The sequence below is a fragment of the Indicator indicator genome, chromosome 14 (assembly GCF_027791375.1).
Source record: "Indicator indicator isolate 239-I01 chromosome 14, UM_Iind_1.1, whole genome shotgun sequence".
Classification (NCBI taxonomy): domain Eukaryota; kingdom Metazoa; phylum Chordata; class Aves; order Piciformes; family Indicatoridae; genus Indicator; species Indicator indicator.
In genome coordinates, this window is record NC_072023.1 from 8509314 (window position 1) to 8531457 (window position 22144).

A 22144-nucleotide genomic window follows, 5' to 3' on the forward strand; every position below is an offset into this window, starting at 1 on the left:
GCTTGTCCTCACCAGTATTTTTTTTTTCCATGTAGATTAACACCTGTAAGGTAACATGAAGTGAAAAGGTAGCAATTACCAAAAATTCATCTGAGAAAAGCCTGACACTGTAGCCAGGGTTTAACTTGTGATAGAGCTAGTGCATTTGCCTTTCATAAGTGGTTTCTTAACAGATCTTTGATATTTTTCCTGAGGCAAAGTACTGTTGTGTTTTTGTGGGTTTTTTGTGTTTTTTTTTTCCAGTGGACAGAAGACAGGAGAGAAGCCAGCAAGGAGGCTGGCTGATCTAAGAGAGCCAGGAACGTCAGCTGTTGTCATTTAATGTAACATTTAATTCTTTGCACGTGCCAGGCATGCCACACCAGGCATTCTATTTAATGGCTCAGTACAGAGTGTTGGTGAGAGCTTACGGTATCACTTGACCCTCTCCCACCCACTTAAAAAGGCACAAAGTTTCTTCCAGTATTTTAAGCCTTTTGCTTTCCCACATGTGCCATCCATAGCACATACAGCAAGTACAACTAAACCAGTAAACAAGCTGTGTCTCATTCCAGACTGTTATTTGTTTTGAGGGTCTGAAAATAGAAAGGTCTTTCTCTTCTGTCAATATAGCTATCTTTGATAATCTGACAGCACAGATTTGGGCCAAAACCTGTTTTGACTGTTGTACACAAACCACCCCTAGCTGATTGTGCCAGGGCAGACTGATTGGCTGCTTGTGGATAGGTGCTCGGTGTCTAAGCTCAGCACAGAACTCATGACCTGTGCCACATAATTGCCTCATGGCTTATTGGATTTTTTAGCTAGGAATCTCTGGTTGATTTGGGGAGTCAGTGCTAATAGCCTATAAACACAGTAACACCACAGTGGGCAAACTGGTGAATTCGGTTATTTTCTGGAGAAGTGCCATGAACCTCCTGCAGCTGCGAGAGTGTGTGTGTGACCGGGGGTTGCGGCACCACCTGTGTTGGGGTCCGTAATGCCATTTTCTCCCGGCAGTCAGGCGAATGCACACGTCATGGCTGCTGTAAGTCCTGCCCCAGCATCCGCCTAGTAATCTGCCCGGGAAAGAGATGGAAGAAAAAAAAAACCTCCCAACCCACTAGGCATGCCCGAGGGGCCGCTCCCGCCTGGCCTAGCCCCCGCCCCCTACTCCTGTTATTGTCCCTCCAACCCCGCTGCCACCACGGGGCCAACGAGCGCGTAGGCAAGAGGCCGTATTCTCGAAAACCTACTACGCTGCAAAATTAACGTAATCCTCCAGCCCTACCTGCACAACCCGCGAAAGAATTTTACGCAAAGCACACGGCCTCTTCCTGCCCTACGCCAGCCTGAGTTACGCAATTTCTGTACGCCGTGTAGTGGCGTAATGTACGCCTCGGCGTAGGCTTTGCCTGCTGTCCAGAAGAGGTTACACCATTGACTCCTTGCTTAGCAGACTTTGAAGAATAGGACGAGCATTACTCTCCTCCCTCCCTTCCTCACGCCGGACCTGGCTGAAGTGAAGAACGCTACGTACTTTCTGTAGCCTGCCTGCCGCGCCGAGCAGTGTTTCGCCAAGAGACCTTAGGGCGTAGTTGGCTTCCGGGAATAGACTTAGCGATTTTCGAGGGCCGCAGTTTGCGCAGCGTCGGACCGTCCGTAACGTAACTGAAGCAGATCGGAGCGGCGGCAGCCATTTTGTGCCGGGAGCCAGAGGTAGAAGACGCTGGTGTCTCCACACTTCACGGGCCCTGGAGTCGACCGAGAACCCCGCCGTTCCCTCTGCCGACGTTCAGCGGGTCTCTGACCCACTGACGACTTCTTCTCCTTTTGTATCCCACCAAAGAAGCGAGGTGGCGCAAAGCGAATCCTCCGAGACACAGCCGCCCCTGGCTGGACCCTCTCCCCGTACCCCCAGTCCCTCGCCGTCCCCACGGCCGGCGTTCCGCTGCCTCTCTCCCACCCCTCCGGGTGCGATGAGAGGCTTCGGGGACCGGGGCCGCGACCGAGACCGCGGCGGGTAAGGGGGGTGGGGAAGGATGTGGGGGGAATAAGCTGGGCCAGGTGGGTTGTTTGGGAGGGTGGGGGGTTGGCGCGGCGCAGGTCGACTCGGCATGGGGGCGGTGGGGGAAGCTGGCTGCCCCGCGTTGGGGACCCGGTGGGAGGAAGGCTGGGGAGGAGTCGTAGGGACGAGGGGGCAGCGTTCTGCTTGCGGTACTGGGGGAACTTCTTCCCCCGAAATTACCTGAGGGGGATGGGCTGGAGATTTTCTTAGTAAGGTTCTGTTAACAAGGCCGAGTGGTGGGTTGAGGAGGTTTTTATTTAGCTTTTCTGTCGTTCGTGTATAACCGTGCGTGCCTTGCTTGCAATTTTAAGGCCTCCCATTTTACTTCCTACCATTTTTTGATCTCTTTTTCTTCACCCTACCTCCCTCTTTTCCCCCTCTCCCCAATCAACGAAAGTCGTGGTGGCTCTGGCAAGGGTGGCTGGACAGTCTGCCCTTCGAGTTGTCATTGCTACTCCTAGACTTACTAGAAAGATGGCACTTGGTGAAAGATACTTCTCAGTTGCGCTCCCAGGCTTATCGTGAGAGGAAATGAGATTGAAAACTGCTGCCATGCAGGCAACTTGAATACTCAGGAGGTGATCTTTGTAAACATGGCCCTGGACCACACTTAACGAGGATGACCAAGCTTATGTAGTAGTCAAACAGGATTTGGTGTGGCAGTGCAGAGGGCTAGTGCTTGATGTTCTTGAATCTGCTATTTAAGGAAAGCTTGGCTTGGAAAATGTAGGTTTGATTTTTATTTTTTCTTAGGATGACAATGATCAACATACTGTCATTACAATATATGACTAATTTGAGACTTAAGGTTTTTAAAGGGTTGAGAGTAATAAGATCTTTCTCCTGAGCATTTTTAAAGAGAAAGAACTAATTTAGGAGTGGTGTTTTCTGTCCTTTAGGTCGCGAGTTCTTAGGCCTCCATTCTCAAGGATTAGCAATAAACGTATCATGTGTCCTCTGTTATTCTTAATATGGCAGACTAGATCTCAGTTAATGAGTTTTCTCTTTTCCTTCCTCCCTTCCCTTCCTTGTTTTCTCTCCATGCTGGGAGATTCAGTAATATTTTGGTTTATGTTGCAGTGCATTTTGTTTCTTTTTGCCTGTGAAGAGAGATAGTTGTGGCCTTGCTTTATCTTACACCCACATTTCATGCTCTGAAAGTAAAAGATAATTCCTTTTTTTTTTCACATTACTTGATGTGTCTTAAAATTGGTATACAATCTCATTTTATGTAAAGACTTTGAATATAGGTGGATGCTCCTTTCTTAGATCAGGGGTTTTGCATAAGTAAAAGGAGTGCTTGCATACTTCGTTGTGAAGTTTTTTGAGCATTTGCATGGAAAATTGTTTTCTTGGCGTATTATCCTGGAAGCTTTAATGCATCAGGATTCAGGTTGTTCTATACATCTGTTTCAGGTGTAAAAATATTTGTAACCACTGCCAACCATCATACTTCATAAATAGTCTCTGTAATACAAATTCTGTGTTGCTCAGTGTGCTGATTAAGCACCATTTGAAAATTATATCCCCTTCTCAGTGCTGATTCTTAGTAGACTAACCAAATACAGGCTTTCTGTTTTCATCCTGTCAGGAATGACTTGTAGGTGACTTCTTAGAATGGAAGTTGTACTTTTTTGCTCTGTGGTGTAACAAATTCACTCGATTCTGTCCCAGAAATGATGGTACTGGTAATATTTGAGAAGAATGTTTTGAGTTGGTCTAAATTTACACTTGAAAAGAATACTGTTGGCAAATCAGTGGTATAATCTTAGATTTAAATGATTTTAACTGAAATGGGAATCTCATTTTATTTTTGATCAGAATGTAGAGTGTCACTGCCAGTTTATCTGATAAATAGAATGTACAGTGGCACTGCCAGTTTAGCTGATAAACGAGCAAAACAGTGTTGGAACACCGCTGCAGCGCTTCTTTCGGGTCAGTGGACAGCCATATTGTATAAGAATGAAGAACTGAAACTGTGTCTTCTAACAGTTCTTCCCTCTGGATAGTTGTGGAGTAAATATTCAATAGTATTCATGTGTTTCAGTGTCCAGTATAGCAATCAGTTCTTACGTATGTTTCATAAGGAAACTCACTGACAACTTTGATTCTCCAGTTGACTTCAGTGAGACTGGGTTTTGTTAGCCTAAAACAATAGTTGTTATTTTGGCATCTTGAAATAGTTGTCATTTTGACCACCAGTTTTCGTGATCAGCAGCAGACATCTTCAGCAGAGGTGAATGTTCCTGTAAATGGAAATCTACACTTTGCATTTTCTTTCAGGACAAAGTAAAAAAGAAAAAAAAATGCTTAAATGAATTTTTCAATTTGGATTTCAGTCTTTTCGTATGACAGAAATTGCTGATTATGAAGGTATCTGATAGGCATACTGGTGAGAAAATAAGGGATATTTATAGGAAAAGGAAGAGACTTAATGAACAGTTTCAATAAAGCATTTGAAAACTCACTTAGCAGGTTTTAAGTTAAATTATATCTACCATGCCTAGCTTTTCCAAATATGTAACCCCTTCTTCCTGTCAATACATTGAGTTCTGTTTTTTTGACTCTCTTATCACTGTAATTTCTAGTTTCCATTGTGAAGTAACATAAAAAAAGTAGTTAGTGTCTGAACAGATAGTCTTGTACTTCAGACATTTGTTTCAGATTTTACTAATTTTTTAGCATATGCTCCTCTCCCCCAGTTTATTAATGTAATATGATTACTTTGGGATTTTTCTTGCTTTCAGTTTGTTTCATTAACAGTTATTTACTAGTGGTCTGATTGGGTAAGATGCAGACACTTTGGGTTTGGTGTCTAAATAAAATGGGCGTTTCTCATGACTTGATATTTTGCAGAAAGCTGCATCTTTGTTAACCCAAGTCTGCATTAGGACAAAATTTGACCTGATAACGTGTGGGAAAGTGCCTTTTGTTGTATCTGTATGACACTAACAAAGGAGCTATAATGTTTCTTTTAATGGAATTTTAAGATGCATAATTTATAATATTTACAGTAAATAATCATTCTATGCCACTCAGTTACTCTTACAGATTATTGCCAGAAACTCATGTTTTGTCCAATGTGTTAATGAGTCATTAAAGTTAGTTCATAACCTTCTGAAGTGTATTAAATTAACTGGGTGAAGAAAGTGTGACAGAGCAACTTTTGAATTGTTCTGCTAGCTAGGAATTTTTTAGTAAACATTACTCTCTTGAATCTTCATCAGAAGCATTTGAGAGAGGATATGATTTTTCCCAGGTACTTTTTTTTTTTTTTCTGTCAGACTTGGGTTTAAATAGAGTTGTGTTTTTTTTTTTTTTTTTCAATTGCTTTGGTTCCAGAATTACAGATGGCCTTGCAGGTGTGTCTAGATTTGTACTTTCTATTCTACACTCTTGTTTTTCATTTGAAGTGTGTTACTTGATAAGAAAGAAGACAGAGAAGGAACCAATTAAATAGCTGTTTTGGTGTGAAACTGACCTTGAGAGAAATTAAAGGAATTTGCAGTTACAGATTTTCCTCATCCCTTTCAACTACCCGTATTTTAAGTGTTCTGTCAGAGGAGGTAAGTGCTATAGCTGCACCCACAGCCTTGTCCTGATGAAGGGAGCCTTGAGTTCGGAAGCTAGAGACAGGAGAGTTAAGGCAGTGACCTTCAAATGGCTGTACTGGAAGGAAACTTTGAGATGGTTTTGGCTTTAGAACTGATTTAAAGCAGGTTTAGGTTATTTCAAGAAGTTGTATGCCATTATAGTGGTTGCAGGTGGGTGACTTTTGCTAAAATATTGTGCACTTGTGTCAACTTAGAGAAGATAGGTTGGAAAATGCTTAATGAACAAATCCCAGAGTAAATAAATACTCTCTTCTAATTGACATTGACATTTTCAGGTTTGGAGCAAGTCGTGGAGGTCCTCTTCCTCCAAAGAAATTTGGTAATCCGGGGGAACGTTTGCGAAAGAAAAAATGGGATTTAAGTGAACTGCCCAAGTTTGAGAAGAATTTTTATGTGGAACATCCAGAAGTGGCCAGGCTTACTCCAGTAAGTTTTCATGTTCTGTCTCATTTTGCCTAGAAGAGACAATGTCACAAGTGGAAAAACTTGTCCAGGGAAGTCTGGACAGTGTGTAATAGAACTGTCTCTTCATTAAGCTTGTTTGGCATGTGTGTTCTCTGTGGAGTACTGGTTTTTCAGTTGCCCTGATTATTCAACATTAGCAAAGGTGATGCTTTTTTATACAAGATAGCTGTTTTTATACAAGATACTTAACACTTGGTTCTTTGTAAGTCATCATAATGCTTGTCTGGTTTAGCTATTCATCAGTGCAGACTTGGAGAACGTGGGAGTTGCAGTACTGGCAAAGAACATGAAATAATGGACTCAAGTGATGAGAGGCAGAAATACATTAAGAAATGTTTGAAAGTAATATTTTATTGTAGTAGTAATTCAGGCTGAAGGAGGCCATGGGAGCTCTCTCATTTAATCCTCTGAGAGCAGAAATAACTCAAAACTAGAGCAGGTTGCTTAGTGCCTTGTCCTGTGGAGTTTGGATTGTCCTTTCTGTCCCAGGTGAGACAGGAAAGTCTTTAATTTTCCCCCTGTAATTGGACATTCTGTGTTAAAAACAATGTGCTTCTTACACGGGGTGCTCAAAACTGTTTTACATTGTTTACTGTATAGGTAAGAGTAACCTCTCCTTCCTACCCAAGAGGAGTCTACAGTCTTTTTCTTCTGTCTTCAATGTCTTTTTATATTTAGAAATTAAAAGGTTTAATTCTTAACACGAGTAAAGAAACAAAATGTTCTTAGCCAAGTACATAGTCTCGCAAATCTTTGTGAAATACTCATGCGATACTTACGTTGCATAGAGGAATTGAAGGACATCTTGTGGATGCCTCCTCCCTGGAGGTGTTTGAGGCCAGATTGGATGAGGCCTTGGGCAACCAAGTGTAGTTGAGAGATGTCTGTGCCCCATGGCAGGGGGATTGGAGTAGATGATCTCTGAGGTCCTTTCCAACCTAAGCCATTCTATGAAAGGAGGTGTTGGCTTCTTCAAGATACTACAGCTTGAACTACTGAGCCACAGCTGATGTTCACTGCTGTAGCTGTCTTTGCCTTAGCTAGCTAAAAGGATTTTCACATTTTTCCCAAAAGGTTTTTGTTTTTTTTTTAATCTTTTATTGAAGCCCAAGACACTCCCACAAATAGTGAGTTCATTGTTTTGGATAAAGTGCATACTTGGTTTTGATGAGTATCTTTCTGTTGATTTACTTTTTTAAAATGAGAGAGTAAGGCCATGAATTGTGGAAGCGTGTTACAAAGGGTAGTTGGATTTGCAGGATAACCTAGACAAAGCACTTTTTTTAGCTAAGATTATTTTTATGTGGGTACACATTTTAGAAATATTTTAAGAAGTTCTATTATTAGAAAAACAAAAAAACAACCCCCCCCAAAACTCCCAAAGTCTTAATGTTATCATTATGATATTGCCTAGACTTTGCTTTCATGCGTAAAAGAAGTGCTTGTTCCAAAGAGATTCCAAACAACATTTTCAAGTTGCAAGCTGGCCAGCAAGAGTTCTGTATTTAGCCATCACTGGAATGTGTTAATTGAAGGAGGGAAACTGCTCTGCCTCCTGCTTGTCCACAGCATATCAGGGTCTATTTATTTTGTTTAGTTCTTAGCACTATTGGAGAAAACATGTTTCATATCTGATGAGAGAATCACAGAGAATGATAGGGATTGAAAGGGCCCTCTACAGATCCAACCCTCCTGCCAGAGCAGGTTCACTTAGAGCAGGTTGCACAGGACGGCCTCCAAAGGGATTTTGAATGACTCTAGAGGTGGAGACTACCATCTCTCTGGGTAGCTTGTTCCAGTGCTCTACCACCCTCAACGGAAAGAAGTTCCTCCTCATGTTTAGATAGAACCTTCTTCTGTTCAGATTTGTGGCCATTACTTCTTGTCACCAGCAACCATGGAAAAAGGAGTGGTCCCATCCTCCTGACACCCACTCCTCAGTTTCTAATCCTTCTGAAACTGTTGGCCATTTACACTCTCTGGAAAAAGTATGGTTCTTAAAAAACACTATATTGATACACTTTTTGCTAAAAAAGGGTTGGTTGGAAGAGAAGAGGGACATTAGTCCTTCCAGACTGCATAGAGAACTCTGAATATTGGTGCAGCTATGTGATAACTCAGTTCTAAAGTCTTTATGATGGGAGTCCTTTTTAGATCTGTTTCAATTCAGTTCTCCAATAAATAGGTGTAACATGCACTATAAAGTCTCTGCTGACATCTGGCATTTTACTTTGCTCTGTTTTCCCCAACATAAATAGTATGAAGTTGAAGAATTGCGGAGAAAGAAAGAGATAACAATTCGAGGAATGGAAGGCTGCCCCAAGCCTGTGTTTGCTTTCCACCAGTGTAGTTTTCCACGTAAGTATTTTGCTATTCGTTGAGGGTTATTCAAAACCCAGCAACTGTTTATGCCTTTCTGTTTTGTAAAACATTTTCTGAAGTCTCAGTTATCCTTTAAGAAATTTCATACCTTCTTAAATTCTTAGAATACGTGATGGACGCCTTGATGGACCAGAACTTCACAGAACCGACTCCAATTCAGTGCCAAGGCTTTCCACTGGCTCTCAGTGGTCGTGATATGGTGGGCATTGCGCAGACTGGCTCTGGGAAGACACTAGCAGTATGTATTCATCCCTTTTATTTGTTTATTTAGGTTTCCTTGTCACTACAGAAGTCACCCTTGGATACTTTCTAGTGGGTTTTGGGCTTGTCAGTATTGCAAGCATAAAGTGAAACCTCACCACCGTGAGAGTGGTGAGAGCCTGAAATGGGTTGTCTAGGGAGGTGGTTGGGGCCCCATCCCTGGAGATGTTTAAGGCCAGGCTGCATGAGGCTCTCGCTAGCCTGATCTAGTGTGAGGTGTCCCTGCCCATGGCAGGGGGGTTGGAACTAGATGATCCTTGTGGTCCCTTCCAACCCTGACTGATTCTATGATTCTAAATGATTACATGGTTTAAAGCTTGTTTTGAATCATGGGTGAAACTTAAGTCTCAGCGTGTCTTATTCACAGGCATATATTTTGTGTTGGTCTTTCTTTTTGGATGCTTAGTGACTCTTTTAGTGTATTCTTATATTGCAGTTTAAAAAACAGTATATACTCTTTAGCATAAGATACACCTTAATTTTATCTGCAGTGGCTAAGGAGTTTTACCCTCTATGAAAAACGTTGATTAGTGCTGAAATTGCTCAATTCTGTTGACTTAGACTCCAAGTTTAGATAAACCTTTCTTTTGGAGATGCTGAGCCAACTCTATTTTGCGCTCATGTCAGAGCAGATGTGGTTGGTCAGTGGCTTTGAAAATCTGCTTTGCCAGATAAATAAAAGTATCTGTTCTTGAAGAATTCTGGTTTCTATATAGCCAAGGATTCAATCTCTCATGTCAGGTGTTGGCTTCTTGAAGGGATGTTAGACTAAATGGGCTCTTGCTGTGATCTAGTTGTCATGGCAGGAGGTCATTGGCATTGAATACTGAAGTCCTGTGCCTTGACTTAAAGTTCTTGTCTTCTAGTACTTGCTGCCTGCAATTGTTCACATCAACCACCAGCCATATTTGGAGAGAGGGGATGGACCCATTGTAAGTGCTTGTTGATTCTCTTCCTTTTTGTGTGTGCTATGACATGAGTGACATGGCATTGTTAATGAACTGTGTTCTTTATTATAAATTGGTGTATCAGAATAATGAGAAATGTTTACTGTTGCAATGTGAGCATCCCACTGAGTTGAAATTTGTGCAATTGCTGATACAGTCTAAAAGTATTTAAACATTTTAGCTAATAAACAGCAGTTGGTCCAGCTTGGCTTATGGTATCTGTGTGGAGCTCTTCTCTTAGGGATGTGTGTCCAGCTTGGCTATCCTGAATTGATTCCTTTTACAGTGTCTGGTCCTGGCACCAACTAGAGAGTTGGCCCAGCAAGTGCAGCAGGTGGCTGATGATTATGGCAAGTGTTCAAGACTCAAGAGTACCTGCATTTATGGAGGAGCACCCAAAGGTCCCCAAATCAGAGATCTAGAAAGAGGTAATTTTGAAATGTGTGTTTGCGGTTTCTGGAGGAGATGTCATTGAAAAAAAAACAAAAAAAAAAAAAAAAAAAAAAACAAAAAAACCAAAAAAAAAAAAAAAAAAAAAAAAAACAAAAAAAACAAACAAAAAACAAAAAAAAAAAAAAAAACACAAAAAAAAACCACTCTAAAACCAAGATTATTTCCTTAAAAGCTCTTCAAAAGGGGCTGTACATGATTGGGTGTCCCTTTCTCCAGTTACAGTGATAGTTCATGAGGTACTTCTTTGGTGTATAGCAACTTCTTTGGATATTAGATTTCCTTTCTATTTTCTCTTTGAATTGTCACAAAATACTTTGCATCTATAAGTGCAGTATCAAGAAAGCTGTTGGGGTTTTGCCGTTTTTCATTCCCCTAAACTTTTCATTTCCTAAACTTAACCTTCCATGGATGTTAGTGACACTTACTTATCCATAAGCATTGGGATTTGGTGAAAACCAGTCTCTCCATTTATCTGTCTTATGGAACATCTATTTTATGAGGAGAGGCTGGGAGATCTGAGTCCGTTTAGACTGGAGAAGACTGAGAGGAGATCTCATTAATGTTTACAAATACCTGAAGGGTGGGTGTCAGAAGAAGAGGTCAGTTTCTTTTCCGTGGTGACCTGTGACAGGACAAGGGGCAGTGGATGCAAACTGAAAGACAGAAAGCTCTAGCTCAACTTGAGGAAAAATTTCTTTACTGTGAGGGTGATGGAGCACTGGAGCAGGCTGCCCAGAGAGGCTGTGGAGTCTCCTTCTCTAGAGACTTTGAAAACTCGCTAGGACATATTCCTGTGTGACCTGCCCTAGGTGATCCTGCTTTGGCAGGGAGATTGCACTCAATCTCCACAGGTCCCTTCCAGCCCCTGCTAATGTGTGTTTCAGTGATTTAAGGAATGTGTGAATTGCCATACCTGGTACTAGTTTATGAACATTTGAATTCTGGTTATATGCTAACATACAGCCAGGATGGTTGTCTGTTGCAGCTGTAGCACAATTACTCAGTATTAGAGTTCATGCTTTGGCTTTATATATTAAAAACAACGTGGAAGAAGTAGTTTGACCTATATAAGAAGCACTTCATGGTTGATTAACATGGGGAATTTAGTTGGAATTTGCTTTTATTTTTGAAGGGAGCTCTCTAGACTGCATAATCCTGGACAAAGGTTGGTCAGGATTGAGTAGAAGCTTTTTACTTCTGATTTTCGGACAGCACTTCACTGGTGTTTTGTGATAGTGAGCTTTCACTTTCTATACAGCATTTATTATTCTAATGGCAATGTAACAGTAATTTCAGAATGGAAGAAGAAGTATTAAAAGAAACTAGGGCTTCTACTGAAATGACTCAAAGTTGGGTACGAATGAGGGTGGTGCTTTTTTCTCTTTTTTTTTTTTTTTTTCTTTTTTTGCTAAACAGTTTTGCTCTGAAGGTGATTCATTCTGACTAAAAATACCAACTGACATTCAGATGAAGAGCCCTTACTCTTCTTACTTATTCTTACTCTGTTTTGAAGGTGTGGAGATCTGCATTGCTACACCAGGTCGCTTGATTGACTTCCTTGAGGCAGGAAAGACCAACCTCCGTCGGTGTACATACCTGGTTCTGGATGAAGCAGACAGGATGTTGGACATGGGATTTGAACCCCAAATTCGTAAAATTGTTGACCAGATAAGGGTGTGTGAACCTTGTAAAGAGGACAGTTTCCTTTGATTTCTCATTCACAGTCCAGTACCTTAAAAAAAATGCATTTTTCCTTTTTCTCAGCCTGACAGACAGACACTGATGTGGAGTGCCACCTGGCCAAAAGAAGTGCGCCAGCTTGCTGAGGACTTTCTGCAGGACTATGTTCAGATTAACGTGGGGAACTTGGAGCTGAGTGCCAATCACAATATCCTACAGATAGTGGATGTATGCATGGAAAGTGAGAAAGACCATAAGTAAGCCGAGTTTTCTACCATTTCACTTTTTTAAACTGTACTTCAAACTCTGCATTGCTTTGTAAGCCATATAAGATTTCTGGACAGTGAAGTGACTTGTGTTACTTAACCTTTGAGGCTTGTAACCTTTGAGTTCTGTAGTGAACTAATCCATTGTGTGTATTCTAACCATACCGTTACACAACAGACCTAAATTGTGTGTGGTACTGTCTTATTTACATGGATGCATGGTTTACATGATGCCAGTGTTGAGAGACTGCTTCTCTATTTTTTTTTTTTTTAATATGTGGATTTATGTCTTGTCTCTCATGTCTGTTTTAGACTGATACAACTGATGGAAGAAATCATGGCAGAGAAGGAAAACAAGACCATCATCTTTGTGGAGACAAAGAGGCGATGTGATGATCTCACTCGAAGGATGCGCAGAGATGGGTGATTAGCTGCCCCCTCCCCTTGTTTCTAGTGGGAAACAGGAATCAGAGTCAAAAGCAGTAAGGTTTAAATGTTCATGATGCTGTTGCTGGCAACAACTCCATTCTTTTCTTAGCTGAATGCAGTATGTTTCCCAGAAGATTCCAGTCCATCAGAGCATTAGTACAAGAGAGTATTTGTGAGCTCTGCAGCTCTTTGCATATCACAATACCAGTAACACTGATCAGGACTGTATCAATATAGCCAATGTAATTTGGCTTAGATGGTTGTCTAGGTAGGTAGTTCAACATCAAAGAAGCAAACCAGTATACAAGCTAGGTAGATAAAGGTCAGAGGAGGACAGGGAACAAAATATTTCTCAAGTCTTTTCATTTTTGGTATTTAGTAAAAAGGCAAATGAAAGTGCTTGTTGCCTTTAATGTATGTGCTTTTCTGTCTGTACTAATGTGCTTCTCTGTTTGGCAGTTGGCCAGCTATGTGTATCCATGGAGACAAGAGTCAGCCAGAGAGAGATTGGGTGCTTAATGGTAAGTCCATCAGTGAGGGGAGAATAACTTGGGCTGCTGTACCTAATTTACTGAGATACGCTTTTCTCAGGTTTTCTTATTTTTTGTGTCTATACCAAATAGATACATTTCAAAATAACTTCCTTTGCCATGCTACTGTTAATTTTGGTTCTTGGCATTTGTTGAATTTTTTGGGGGGGTTTATATTGTTGTTTTGGTGGTGTGGGTTTTTTGTTTTTTCTGTAAGAAAAATACGATGAGAAAATTGCTTAACCCAGAGAACTAGATGTTGATAAAAAACCCAGAGAACTAGATGTTGATAAAAAACCCAGAGAACTAGATGTTGATAAAATGTTATATCCTAATTTGCTGGCGTTTCTGACCCATCTTACCTAGATTATGGAAAGTGAGCATTTAGTGTAAATCAAATTAACATAGCTTTTTAAAGAAATCTTCATAGCATGCTTTGTTTTACAGAGTTTCGTTCTGGAAAGGCTCCTATCCTCATTGCTACTGACGTTGCATCTCGTGGGCTAGGTTTGTACACATAGACCACTCGTGCCTACTGCTGCGTATTTTTCTCTTTGGACTGAAATATGTTTTCTTTTTAAAAAAGAAAAAAACATTTCAAAAGCGTGATTTTCCCCCACATGTGAAATACGTTTTTTAACATTAATCTTTTTTTTGTCTTTCATATTCAAAGTCTCTTCCTGCTCCTAACGAACAGGCTTTGGTCTGCAGCAAGGCCTAGGCATGACCAATCGATCGTCAAGAGGGAGAAGAGACGTCCAATTATGCAACCCAACCCTTCCACCACACTCACTTCTTCCCCAAATCCAGCATTTGTTGCTGGATGATAGGGATGGATTGCTCTCAGTTAAGAGCCTGTCAGATAAAGTTCAAGTAGGAAGTTGTGGGAGAGCATTTCAACAGCAGATTGCTAATACTCTCCCCATATGACACACCACAGATTTGAACATACTAACTCCAGTGTACATGCATGTTTACCCCACAGATGTGTTCACATCTGAGAAAGCACTGCTCCAGATCTTTGGTCTTGAAATGTAACCTTCCCTCCTCTGTGTTCCTTCTAGGCAGGACCACTGAGATTATATCTGGCCTTTAACATCGTGTTACTCAAAGGTGCAATTGAATCAGAATCACACAACCCCATTCTGGTGATACGAAAATGATCTGTCTGGATGCATCAGTTGTGCCCCCTTTCTTAACAGGCATGTTTGTATTGAGAAGCACTGTGTGCTAAGCACAGTGCTTGTACATCTACCCACTCGAGAAGAGGAGCACGGCCTGTGAAGTGCTCTCAGTTCAGTAACAGACGTTGAAAACTCTACTCTCCCTGAGTCTGGTAGAGGATAAAGTACTTGGGGGTCAGTGTCTCATTATAGTACATCTTAGACAAAATTACTGCAAATCAATGCAGAGTGATCTCAAGTTTGTTAAAAATCTCAGTTACCTGATCTCTCTGTTTTTTCATATGCTGAAAGGGTGGCTGTGCTGTGCATCATACGGTCACTGCAGTACAGGCAGACCATTACTAGACTTCGCAGACTTTGTTCACACAACCTTCACCCTTCATTCCCCCCCCCCCCCCCAAAAAAAAAAAACGTCCAACACTTCCTCGGAGAGGTGATTGTATGGACTTCAGTCTCTGCCCTCTAGGGTCATGTCTGGACCTGTGCAGTTAGAACTTGGGCCTGTTGGGAGAAGGGACTGAGGCCTGAAACCAGTTTGTATGAAAGAGCTGCTTTATCTAGCAGCATTTTTTAAACAGGCTTGCTATGTGCTGGTAGCTTCTTTGTGCATCTTGCCTAGACATTTAAAACAGCCTCAACCCCCTCAAAAAAAAAAAAAGCCCTTCCCAAAACTACTCAATTGGATAACACTTCAGAAAAACAGTCTCCCCACTTCCCATCCTCCACTTCCCCTGAGTGAAGGGGGAAAGGTACCAGAGTCTGTTTCTTGTTACCGAACAACATCTCTGCTTGTTTTGGGGCCCTGAGTTTGCTGCTTCTTAAAATAAGTCACTTAACTGGCAAACTTCTGGACGACTTCCTCCAAGATCCTGGAAAGTGAAGGCTTCTACCTAAATAACATAAAACAGGGGCGCGCGCCTTTTGGCTGAGTCACCAGGGCTTTCCCTCTTCCTAATGGAACATTGGTTTCAAAAAAGCTTCCAGGTAAGTTCTGAGTCCCCTGATAACTTCTTTGTGATAATTCCCTGGAGTGAGGTCCTCTCTCTGCACTGATTTTTTTTTTTTTTATTTTTAAATTTTTTTTGTTCATTAAACTAAAAACATTGAATTTGTTTTGTTTTCTTTAACAGAAGCTTTGAGCTGCAGATCATTCTCAGTGCAGGGGTGGGGGCACATCTACATTAATGGTCTAAACAGCTCTCTAGACTAGCATGTTTGCTAGTTTCTATCTGTCCCAATCAATAACTGGAGACTGTCTGTGCCGTAGGGTATCCTGATGGTCTGACAAAGGGAATGTTTCCCAGGTAGCAGTCAAAAATGATTGACAGTTCAATTCTTGATCCTGCTATGTTATCTTCTAAAAGTGCAGGAAGATCACGAGCGCGCAGACACTTTGGAGCATGCTAGACTGGAGAAGCCTCCAGTGCAAGACTTGGGTCTTGTACTTGCTCTGGTCGTACCTTCAGCAAGCTGGGTGCTCTACCAGGACCATTTCCTAGTCTGGAAAACACCCTTGCATTTTCCTCTTCCTGCCTTCCCATTCTTCCCGCTTCTTCCCAATCAAGTCAATTCTGTCTATGTTGGTAGCCGCAATTCCCTGTGCTTTCTGCCAGGAAAGCATGTCCTTGTTTCTTCTCTGGTAATTCAAGTCACTTTACTACTGACGGATGTGCAAAAATGGGACCGACTGAGGATCATGTAGTCTGCAGCTTGTCAGACTAGTTACACCCTGGCTGTGAAGATGCGATCTGTCACGCACACTCCTCTCTTTACTTCACTTTCCCTTTTTAAAAACCCTGTTGCATCAAGGACCCTAGTTGGAGACTCGCGCAGCCCCCTGTGAAACCTGCCTTCTCACTCCCTTTTTTTGGTGTGATTCAGGACTTTGGAGTCAGCAAAGACTGAGGAGCCCCCCCCTATGCTGTAATAAGAAACAGACATAAAGTCCCCCCTCTTGTCACTACAACCCCTCGTTTTTAGTTTTCCTACAACCCCTTTGAAATTGATGCAGTCTGGGCAATAGATGCAGTCTGACCCTTTGGATGTAATTTTTGTATCTTCATTTTTTTGACAATTGCCCCTAAGAACCCTGAATAGGGGACAAAAAGCGTTGGAGGACCTGAAACTTTTACCTGAACCCAGGTTCTCCGGCGCTTCACAACCAAATGGGGCTACAGAGAAGCATCTAAGCCAGTTCACAGAGCGAGCGTGTGTGGGGACTTCTCGCTGCCACGGACCCTTGATGCATGCTCCCCGCGCTCCAGTGGTCCCGTGTCAGAGGGCGGAGTTTTCGAAAGGAGGCCGCCAAAAATAAAAGGCAAAGAGACGGGATCGGCTGCAGCGGTTTCCCACAGGAGGAGGGAGTGTGCATCGGTCTGGTAACAAACAGAGAATGTTTCTCTCTTTAAAACAAAACAAAAAAAAAAAAATCACAAAAATCTGTGTTTTATCTTGGATATTTTCAGAATATTCTTTGTAAAATACAGATTTTTAATTTTTTTTTTCTTTCATTGAGCTGTTAGGGCAGATGGCTTTAATACCATGCTTCTTTAAAAAAAAAAATACCATAGTAAATAGGTGGGTTTGGTACTCGAGTGGCTTTCACTGAAGCGTTACACTAACATTTACCTTGTTTCGTCTCACAAGTTTACAAAATCTGCTTCCTGTGAAACGTCAGTTCTGATCTCCTAACCCCCCGATAATATTTTGCATACAACTTGATTTTGATAATTCCCTGCTTCTGTCTGACACTGGAAGTAGAGAATTGCTAATGGAATTCAGGATTGTCCAAATTAGGAAAGCTTGCCGCAACTGGACGGAACAGTGTGGTGAGATGTTAGTGCAATGCATTCTGGTGATAACTACAAAGCTGAGTTAAGATACTCTTAAAATGAGTTGGCTGAATAAATATTAATGTAATTGGAGTGTGTTAAGCTTTAGGCTAGGGAAGGTAATTCACTGTATTTTGTTAGGACTGTTTGAGTATTTTTTTAAATTGCTTTTTTATTTCATGTTATGGAGTGGAAGGTAAGTGATCTCATTAACATTATTTGTTAGACTTCTCCCAACAGAGTAAAGGCTTTACTGTGGCAGTTCTGCCCATCCTCCAGCCCAGTTTGCTCTAAGAGTGAAATTTTCATTTCACAGATTGTGTTTTTTCTTTAAAAAAAAACATTAGTATGAAATTCAGTTAGCTTATTTATGAACATCAGTGTCTTTGACACAGGAAGACAGAAGTGCATTCTGGGGAGGATGAATTTGAGCATAGGGCAAAACTGCTTTAACACTTTCAGGACACAGATCTTTGTTCCTGATGATCATGAATTTAAGTCATCTTCTCTTTTGGGATGAGTCTGTTTTGTATTTAATTCCATTCAATTACTAACTTCGTTGGTTTTTTTTTTTCTTATTACTGTCACCTGCATTCGTGCTCCCCACCTTCCGTTGGCACGTCCTCTCTTCTCCCCTTTCCTCAACCCTATCCCTTCGCTGTGCTTGGCGCCTGGTCACTTCACAAGACGTGGAAGATGTTAAATTTGTGATAAACTACGACTATCCGAACAGCTCTGAAGATTACGTGCACCGTATCGGCCGTACTGCGCGTAGTACCAACAAAGGTACTGCCTACACCTTCTTCACACCGGGAAACCTGAAACAAGCCAGGGAGCTTATCAAAGTGTTGGAAGAAGCCAATCAAGCCATCAATCCAAAGCTGATGCAGCTTGTGGACCACAGAGGAGGCGGAGGTGGTGGTGGAGGTAAAAGCACGTGGGAAAAGGGCTATACAGGGCATAGGTTCCCTGTTTTGACAGAGGGAAGATTAAAATTAGGTAGGGAAGTAGTAAGTGTAAGTCTAAGGTAACAGACCAGTGATAAAGCTGTTCTATACCTCAGGTCCTAATACATTATGTAGATGTAGTGTTTCTGTCCATCTAGGTGTAGAATTTATTGGTTTTGGTTTTCCTGGTAAGTTCCTCGCAGAACTAATTCCATTTGAATAAATTAATTCCTTGCAGCTCCTACTTAAGCACAGGTGAAAATTGAAATCAGTAAAGGGATACACCAACTTTACCTTCAGGGACTGACACTATTTTCCTCATATCCCCTGAAAGAATAGTAATTTCATTATATTTTCAAGTTAGCCCTGAATTTATTCTGTTTCTTTTTATCCAAACACATGCATTAAGAATCCCGTTTGAACCTTGAACAAAATGAGGCGTATGCACAGCTGTGCGGGGAAGTTGCGGTCAGTCAAAAGAACTTGCCCCTTGTGGGCAAAATTGTGGATGTAGAACGGGAGAAAGGGTGGTGTAACTGTACCAGAGTTCATTGTCGAAGACTTGTTCATGGTACTAAATCTCAATATATCCATCGCCAGGAGGCCGTTCTCGTTACCGAACGAGCAGTTCAGTAAACAACCCTAACCTGATGTACCAGGAAGAGTGTGACAGGAGGCTCCGGGGAGTGAAAGAGGGCCGGAGAGACTCAGGTGGCTTCAGAGACCGTGAGCGTGGTGACAGTTATGCCAACGGAGCCAACAAGACCTATGGCAGTGCCTACGGGAGCCCAAATTCTGCTTTTGGGGCAGCACAGAGCCAGTATGGTTACACTCAAGGGAGCTATGGAGCAGCTGCCTATGGCACGAGTGGCTATGGCACTGCAGAATACAGTGCTAGTGGCTATGGTGCCAGCACCACAGCTGCCACCGCTGGGAGAACCTCACAGAGCACTACCCAACAGCAGTATGCAGGGATGGTGGGGCGCTCAGGCCAGCAGCCACAGCCGCTCATGTCACAACAGTTTCCGCAGCCCCCTGCCACTAACGTGATGGGCTACATGGGACAGACTGCCACCTACCAGTACCCACCCCCTCCCCCACCCCCTCCTCCCACACGCAAATGAGACCACATCCACTGGTGACCAGTGTAGACCTCTTGCATTTAAAGGAACCTTTTCTTTCTCTTCTTTCCCATTGTGGTGTCTCTCATGCAGATTAGATTTAGAATTCACCATTTAAATCCCTCAATCCCATTAAAATGGCCCCTAGACCGCTTTACTGACCCTATCCTCTTTTTCATTTTTTTTTAAGATATATATAGTTGACTGGAAAAATTACTATTTTTTGTCTTGCATGTTGAGGAAATTGGAAATTTTATTTTCTCTAAATGAAATGGGTATAAGGCAGATAGGTCCCAGCTCCATCATCTTGGTGTCTAAGGTTTGTGCGAAAGCTTGCTTTTGAGAAGAGGAACTTTCTGTTCTGTAACATGTTAACTTAATTTCAGGAATTATCAAGAGAGGTGGGAAGCTTTGAGGAGCCAAAAAGCACTTAATTTAAAATGAAAAATGCAAGGGAGCAAAGCTCACTTCTCCAAATCTGAATTGTTTTGGTTTTGTTTTTTTAATAGCTCACTCTTACTGCTTGTAATCTACTATAGGTGACTTTCTGTAGGAAAACTCTGCTTATTTGTCTGGGCTGGGTGGTGTTCAGAGTGAACGCCCCAAGTACGTTTTGCAGCTTCATCCTCAGGTACCTGTAGCAGCCTGCAATAGGGAAGTTGGGATTAAAACCCCAGTGTCAGAGACCAAACCTGCCTTGGACTCCATACCTGAAAACCAGATAGTCAGTGTAGGTACCACTGCTGTAATGTTCAGCCAAGTCAGTTCTTCTCTTCCAGTTGCTACATTGCAGCATCTCAAAACAGGTGGAGCCTGGTTGTCCCTAAATTAGTTTCTGCTCTCAAATTCTGTTGTTGGGTTTATTGAGAGGAGTCTGATTTGAGGGCCCAGAAGCTAAACAGAACTAAGATGATGAATGGCAGGTGTCATTCATCTGCTCTTCGTGAACAAACTACCTTTTGCTGTTGGAGAATGTTCCAAATGCCGCTACACTGAATAAAATGTGACAGAGTTTTCCACACTTCAATTTAAGGGGTTTGGTTAGGGTGGCCAGGGGGGGAGGGCACAGGGAGTAAGGGAGGAGACGGAGATTGCCTGGAATCTCCTTTTCATAAGGTAAGGTGAGCTGGTTAGTGCATCTTGATTCTGAACCTTTATTTCTTTTGTACTTTGACTATTGTTTTTCCTGGCTCTTTGAGTGCATTTCCCTGCTCCATTGGTCCCTTTGAACAGAGCTCTCGCAGGTAGGTAGCGTTTTAGAAAAATGTGAGAGAAGAGTGAAATTTTAGTAAATACATAAAAACTTGTTTATTTTACAGGCTGAGGTGGGAGCGTGTGGGGGGTTCCCCTTTAGTGATGCATGTTGTTGACTCATTTCTAATACCAGACGGTTCAGAGACAGTAGATGATAAAAGGAGTTGGCTGCTCTTGATCTGGTAATATGGCAAAGGACTGGATACATCACCTGGTTTGTGAGATTTAATCTTTACAAGTAGAGTACAGGATTTGGGTTGTTGGTTTTTTGGTGGTTGGTTGTGTTTTTTTTTCCAGTTGGCATTCTTGCATATGGATGAACAAGGCAGCCCACTCCTCCTGTAGCAGTGGAACTTCTTATAGCCCAGGAACAGAGCTTGCTTATACAGGAATTACTTGTTTTAAAATGTAATTTCTTCCCAGAGTAAAATTTTGGGGGATGAATGTGCTTTTTTGTGTGTGTGTGTGTGTGGTTTGTTTTTTTGTTGGTTGGTTGGGTTTTTGGTTTTTTGTTTTTGTTTTTTAATTTTTTTTTTCCCAATGCCATACACAGGTAAAGTTTGCTGGCACAGAGGCCACAGGGAGAGGTCTTCTAGAACCTTGGTTCCCTCATCCAATCTTCTAATTCAGTGCTTGGGCAGGAAGTTCTTTTTCTTGTGCTAAGTGAAAGCCAGAAACATTTAGTTTATCCAGGCACTGGCTGACTTGTCTTTGGCCTCTCTCACAAGCCAATGTAAAGTTTGTTGGTTTTCTTTTTTCTTGAAAACATAGGTAAGATTTGCAAGTTCAACACAGAAATGTGTTTGAAGGGTGTAGAAGTAGAATGTCCCATTGCCTGGCTTTAGAAAGGGTCTCTGGACCACCCGAGCTGCCTTACAGTCTGCTATAGCTTTCACTTCTTTTAGGGGGGCACACAACACGACTTGTGTACATGGAAACGTCTGTGCCAAGTCTTGCAGTGCTTTATTGCCATTGAGGTTGAGGTCAGCTGAAGTCCAGGGTCTCGGTTCAGAGTGGTAACCAGACTGTTGAACGCAGAAATGCACCATGGCATGTGCTGCCCCTGTCCCACTGGGTGCTCGCTGCTCTGTCCACCCACCAGCTGCAGGACCCTTGTGGATAAAGCATTAGCGCCTTGTATTGTTTGCGCTGTTTTCAATCTGTACAAGTTTTGTGGGAGTGTCAGATGTGGGTGTCTCCTCCCCTCCCACTTCCTGAAGCAATTTACTGGTTTGGATTTCTCTGAACAATGGAAAGGTTAGTGGCTTTGTGTGGGATCAGCATCTTGTTTCACATACTGCTGGTCTCCGAGCACATTCCTGTTGTATTAATGAAGACTTGAATTGAGAGATGCATAGATCTGTGGTGTTCATACACAGGATACTAAGAGCTATGTTACTATTCTTAGTTTGTAAATTGTCCTTTTGATACCATCTTGTTTTCTTTTGTAGGTATAAATAAAAACACTGTTGTCAATAAATTGTGAACTTTGTCTTTATTTTTGGAGCGTAAAGCTGTCTTTGCCCCTGTTCTTCCCAGTTCTTAAAGTCAAATTCAAGGAGTTGGAAACATTTGTTGGCTACACTCTGAACTGTGATTGAAATGGTCCCCATTTGTAGAAGATGAGGAACTGTCACTGAAATTGGAAGAATGTCCTGAATGTTACAGGACCTAAACAGACTGAGGGTCAGAAGAGTTAACTTTCAGGAGGATGTTAGCTCAAAGAGATACAG

The 22144-nt window shown here is 42.0% G+C and overlaps 1 protein-coding gene across 2 annotated transcripts; it reads left to right on the forward strand.

Annotated features, from left to right (window-relative positions):
• Nucleotides 1-1441: 1441 nt before the first annotated feature.
• Nucleotides 1442-21880, forward strand: DDX17 (DEAD-box helicase 17). 2 transcript variants are annotated; one of them, XM_054386896.1, is made up of 13 exons: nt 1442-2002; nt 5937-6087; nt 8385-8484; nt 8613-8746; nt 9636-9701; nt 10003-10144; nt 11683-11843; nt 11934-12106; nt 12428-12538; nt 13004-13065; nt 13522-13581; nt 17777-18016; nt 18637-21880. In XM_054386896.1, the coding sequence occupies exons 1-13, from the start codon at nt 1959-1961 to the stop codon at nt 19158-19160; spliced, it is 1968 nt and encodes a 655-aa protein (XP_054242871.1). In that variant the 5' UTR covers nt 1442-1958; the 3' UTR covers nt 19161-21880. The 2 variants fall into 2 exon arrangements, with proteins under 2 accessions (XP_054242871.1, XP_054242873.1); XM_054386898.1 differs by having other exon boundaries at nt 18640-21880.
• The last annotated feature ends 264 nt before the right edge of the window (nt 21881-22144 follow it).